Source organism: Triplophysa rosa, linkage group LG24 (assembly GCF_024868665.1).
Source record: "Triplophysa rosa linkage group LG24, Trosa_1v2, whole genome shotgun sequence".
Taxonomy (NCBI): Eukaryota; Metazoa; Chordata; class Actinopteri; order Cypriniformes; family Nemacheilidae; genus Triplophysa; species Triplophysa rosa.
Window position 1 is genome coordinate 13,363,646 of NC_079913.1, and position 6,000 is coordinate 13,369,645.

The 6,000-nt window shown below is 38.0% G+C and overlaps 1 protein-coding gene across 1 annotated transcript; it reads right to left on the bottom strand.

The window, feature by feature from the left end:
* Positions 1-644: 644 nt before the first annotated feature.
* Positions 645-5,798, bottom strand: LOC130547567 (caspase-6-like). The gene is made up of 8 exons (XM_057323600.1): positions 5,670-5,798; positions 5,380-5,421; positions 4,925-4,964; positions 4,690-4,842; positions 3,216-3,292; positions 2,667-2,842; positions 2,422-2,569; positions 645-2,072 (listed from the first exon to the last, which is right to left on the bottom strand). The coding sequence occupies exons 1-8, from the start codon at positions 5,692-5,694 to the stop codon at positions 1,837-1,839; spliced, it is 897 nt and encodes a 298-aa protein (XP_057179583.1). The 5' UTR covers positions 5,695-5,798; the 3' UTR covers positions 645-1,836.
* Between the last annotated feature and the right edge of the window lie 202 nt (positions 5,799-6,000).

The window sequence follows — 6,000 nt, forward strand, 5'->3', positions numbered from 1 at the left end:
TATCGTATTACGCATTGTCAGCTGTTTTGAATTACTGAAGATAGTGTTCTTAAGTGTGTTATTTTCTGTCTGGCAGAATACAGTGGCCTAAAACTCCCACCCAAACCACAGCTGCAGCAATCTGAAAAGAAAGTAAACGCTAGGGAGACACTGATGATTCAGTTGGAAAACAAGTGGAAACATGTGTGCATGCATGAGAACAAATGTTTCGTGGTGGCCGTGATGGTACATAAATAAACGTGTTCCGGTGTTGGACATCTCGCTGTGTGAAAATAAATGTAGGCTATGTGAAGGGTTCTCAGAGTCTAACCAAATCAGTCTAATGAGGTCTATGAATATTCTGAAGCCGACCCGTTTCCGTCTCTTGCTTACTCTTTACGATTTTTTCATCAGCACATATGAAGAGACGCTAAGTCTTAACATATTGTTCTTTGGCATAACCTTTAAGTGTTTGTGCATGTACATTAGCACAAACACTTCCGGCTACACACTTTTCATTATTCATTAAATGCACCACATTTCTACAATCAATGGTTGACTACAAAGACAATATTTGCTAAATTACATGTGGCCGACACAAATAAAATTTACTCACCGTTGTCAATTAATGCATCAGTTCATTAAAACACAAACACCTGATGTAATAACATAAAACATGTTGACTTTTATTATTTGGCAAAACATTTTTGTCAAGAACAAAAACTGAAATAACCAAGGATGGGCAAATATCAGAATACTGGGCAATTCTGGAGTGTGAATTTAAAATACATTACTTTATTATTCATTAAGTTTCAATGATCCATGTGGCAACTGGATACAAAACAGTCAAATACTGGGGGGAGTGCATGACATTCACATTAGTATGTTTCCTCAGACATTTAAATAGAGTACAGAATTTCATACAGGGATGTAAACGGTTAATAAAGTTATCATTATCGTTCCATTTGTCCAAACAATGCTACAAAACGATTACTGTTCAGTTTGTTATATTTGACATTCAGTTTGCCATACAATTACATTATTCTTATCAAAACAAAAAAATGTGCCAAGACAATATGCCTTGTCACACAAAATCCTGAGACAGTGTATTGTGGCCCCCTGCAAAGAAATGGCTATATCTCTAGTTGCCTTGAGTCTTTCCACATTTAAGACATATATTCACATTACAGGCAAAAACCGTAAATTCCTTTTCAATGACATGTAGTGTATGAATAACTTGTAAATCATCTTTAAGCACGCACCTGCATAGTTACAAGTTGTTGAGCTGTGTAACTGGATGATCTTGTTTTCGCTCATTCAGGTACTGCCAGTGCCACATAATGATTACATTATCAAAATATTATCTTTTTATTATATTATCAGTTTTTGGACAAATAGCTGTAAATTACATGATAACATTGTACATTTTGTTCCCACTTTATATGACATGTTTTTACATACTGTGTACTTGTATAGAAGACAGAAAGCAGATACTTCAAATATAAGTACAAAAGTATGTACAACTGGTATATTGAATACCTTTTTTATGTGAGCACATATATTTTAAGACAACTAATATAAAGTGGGACCTAATCTTTTCCCTGATAAATTGCACTTCCAAAAGTGAATCTAATTATTTAAAATTTGAAGAAAAAAATCATTATTAGTTTATAAAATTAACTTAAAATACTACTTGCCCTTTGTAACCCTAACCATCAAACCATTAGGCTAAAACAAGCAAAACCACACAACTACGAGGGGAAAATGTTAATGTATGTAGGATCACAAGAAAGTGTTTTTTTCCCCCCCAAAAAATATATATTCCTGAATTGATTGCTGACATGATTATTGTTATTATTATTTCGTAGGCCTGAAAAACAGCTTCTTCGTGAGCATGGATGCAAAGCAGGGCACCTGCTTTTTGCCTATAGCACTGCGATCGCTGCAGTTGCCCACACTGCGGTAGGAAACTTTTCTGTTTACTAGTGTCAGGAGCTCAGTAAACTCTAGTGTGGAACCGTAGCGTCTTAGGATTTCGCACAGATCCTGGATATACCACGAGCCATTGATGACCTCACGGTGAGAGTAGTATCCTAAAGAAAAGAAGAAAACAACATCTTTTCAAGTGAAATTACTGTATGTTGCATCTAAAACACTAAGGGGCGGTTTCCCAGACACGGCTTAGACCTAGTCCCAGACTAACTGAAATGTTAAAGGTGTTTTGTTCAAAAACAGCTTGCACTGACATACCTTTAAATAAATCAGTGCGATTGTTTTGTCTCAAGATGCACAACAGCAATGTTTTTTGTGAAGAATTTTTTTAAACACAACTCAAATATCCTAATTTAACTAAGGATTAGTCCTGGTTTAGGATACTTCCTGTCTGCGAAACCTCCCCTAAATGTTGGTTAAACAAACAAGTTCAATTCCTAAAGCACTGACCTTCAGCCACTGAGTAGCACATAATAAAATCTGCCCCTGCTGGAAGAGTGTATAACACCCCTGCATCCACTACCACCTCATTGGCCATCTGGCTGTCAACCACATCCATCGGTGTCGCAGGATCATCGTGTCTGTCACCACGGCAAGCCTAAAAAATTAATTTACAAGTGTAGACGTTTACAGGACATTTCTTTACAAGATGCATCAGACTGAACTTTTCATATAGGAAGTAAAGGACCAACTACCTGTAAGATGAAGATTTTGGGTTTCCCTACAAGGCTACGGCACTTATCCCCCTTGAACAGAGCAGTCATTTCCTGAACATCAATCTTTGCATCATTAGCAAAGACGTGGCCATTTTCTCCATGACTTAAAAAGACGCAGACAAAACAATCTGCATCCACATGATCTGCGGCAGCAACTGGAATCAAATTTGCAGTGAAGTTTAAAGGAAATTTTCATAATGCTGTTTGTTACCACAAATAACTGACGCATATTTGGTAAAATATTTTCTTGTATGCAAAGGGTATACTGTGAAAGTGATGAAAAAATTGTGAATCCGACAAATGAGATTTCATGATCAAATAAGATTTGCTGTTATCAATGTGCACTCATATTTTGTTTTGGCTGTGTTTACATGAGTTCATGTTTTTGAAGTTAAGATTTCCACCAAAAAATCTGTAGTTTCTCAGCAAATTTTTTAACACTTGAAGCTGACATTACTTTATCATGTTGTATTGTTTTGCAATTACAAAGATTGATGTCAAATATTGATGTCCAAAGGTAGCACATACCTTCGTTGAGTATTGCCAAAACTTGCTCACGTTTGTGATTTTCGTAAGCCCTCACCTCAAAACCCAGCTCATCAAATCTGTAAGTGAATAAGAAAAAGAACCTTTGGTTACTCTTAGGAAGAAAAAAAATACTGTTTTACTATAGTAAAACAGTATATTTTTTACATTAAAGTCCGAGTAAAGTGACATTGAAATATGTGTTCTGAGTTTGTCACACAACAGAAAAGTGTGTTAATAACCACCCAGCCAAATTTGAATGGAGAAAAAAACATCCAAGTAAATAAAATACATTTTTAAGCAGGACTCTCTGCTCTCAAACGCTGGGGGTGTGTCCGCACGCTGAAACCACGCTCACTCGAATCGCTCAACCTGAGTCCCCAGCCCAGTAGGCTATATGTCAATTATGAGAATACGTTTTATGGGAGGATTTTAATTCAAACACGCGCGATATTCATAGTTGTGGTTACAAATAGCAGCCGGCAATGTTCAAAGATAGCATTTGTGCACGGAGGCAGCTTAGAGAGACAAGCTTCATAGGCAGCGTAACGGAAGTCTATTTGAATTAACAGAGAGCGTCTTTGCTATAACCAATCACATATTTAAAAACTACAATACTAATTTCTCGTTAGAAATGCAATCAAAAGTTATTGAAAGTGAAAATTAAACTTACATTTATACAAAACTATGCCACAAAGGGCGTTTCGGCCGCCATTATATTTTTTCGACCTTGAGCCTTCACACCAAACCCGTTCCTCACATGTTGTTATGGAAACGACAGGTCTCCATCATTGGTTAGCTGTGAAAAGGTGCTTGACAGGACATTTTTTCAGAAAAGTTCCGTTCGCGTTTGCGTTACCATTTGCTTGTTATTTGGCATGAGATTTGTTTAGTTGGGCAGAGTGAGGGCCTGAAAGCGTGTGCGAAAAGCTTACAACCCTGAGCTCCTGATTGTGCAGACACCTGATGCCAGGTGCTCTAGTGATAGTGGAGGGGCCATGCATGCTCGGACAATCCATTGCTTCATCGATTCCCCGTTTTAGCCCCGCCCAAAACATCCTGAACAGAGAATCGGTGAAAAACTGTTTAACGGTTTAACTCCACAATTCTTTGTAATGTGGTTCAGCAATACATTTCTAACATCTATAATGTGTTTAGAAACAATTCTCAGAATTCTCTTTACCCAGACTTTAACTTCGAATGAGCTATTTATATTTACATACACCGTGGGTCCCCTTACATGGAATTCACCATGTTGTTTCTACAGTAGCCCTAAACAGACAAACTGCTCTACAGAAAGCGTTTCATAAATATGTTATCTCCTTCAGCAAAAAAGCGAAAATGTGACGAAAATGTGCCAGCCGCCGTAGTGCTTCGAAAGGGAGGAGAGGAGTGAGACGTTGGTTGCAATTCGCAAACTCACCGCTAGATGCCGCTAAATTTCATACACTGGACCTTTAAACAACTTTCCAAATACCTTCTAATGAGATTCTGATTGTCTGCGTTCGTGCCAGAGCGGTTGTTCAGCATGAGTTGCCAGTAGAAACTTTCATGGTTGAAGATCAGAGCGATTCCTCTTCTCTTATGGTTCATCTTATACTCCTCATTAGGATTCTCTGGGGCAAGTAAACTGACAAGCAATACAAGTCACTTGTAAATACACAGTGCAGTCTAAATGTAACAATCTTTTAGAGATTTCCACAATGTGTTACCTTCGATTAAAGGCATCCGTCTCTGATATGTCCTTTCCAGCTGAAACAAAAGACCAAATTGACAGAAGCACTAAATATTTGATTTGCAATTCACAGTAGTACATCTCAAGTATCCAAATTTTCTGTATTAACACCACAAAGATTTCAAATCACTGTCAGTGAGATCCAAGCAACCGAGCTCAGAGATACTCAACAATTCAATAATGAGATCAAGCCTGTATTGTGTGTTGAGTGCCCAGTCGGACTGGATTTCAATGGCTTTACAAACAAGCTGTCAAGTACTGCACAAGCACAACGGAGACACCACGCGCACTTAAACGCACTGCAGTCAAACAATGTGCACTATTTACATCTTAAGCGAGCAAAACATGGTTTTACTACAATAAAAGTCGTTTTTCTCAGATCGCGTTCATTTTGCAGGTCCTGGACTAACGTTAATTTACATGTTCTCTTACCTGACTGCGGTCTTGCTAAAGCGCTGTCATTCTCCACATTTCCTAACGAGAACAAAGACAAACATTTTAAGCATTGTGATATGATGCGGATCTATTTATTTAAGCACCCATAGCTACAATAGTGTGTAAATGATAATTTCGTGTGTATTTGTCATTTAACGTACTTTTGGACTCATTTCACTTACTCCAGGTGCTGGAATAAGGAAATGAAACCACACTTTGGTCCTTGCGTTCAGTAAAGTTAGTCTTTAGATAGAGTAAAGCTAACTAAATAAAAACATGAACATTACCGGACTGGCTCTTGTTACTGGACATCGCTGATTCTGGAGCGTCAATTCTGCAAAACGTGGGAAAATATACAACAAATCCTGACTTTCACAAAAACAGTACCTGAAGGTGAACGCAACAGGTACCCACTCACAAACCAGCGAAATGTTAACCAATCACAGGCCAGGGGAAAAATCTTACCCAATCATAGGCCAGTGAAACGTTCACCAATCACAGGCCACTGAAATGTTAGCCAATCAAAGATCACTCGGTGAAATGCTAACCAATCACAGGCCACTGGAGTGTTGTTCCTCGTTAACTTCCGCGTTTAACATTTTCCTCAGTTCTTTTTAC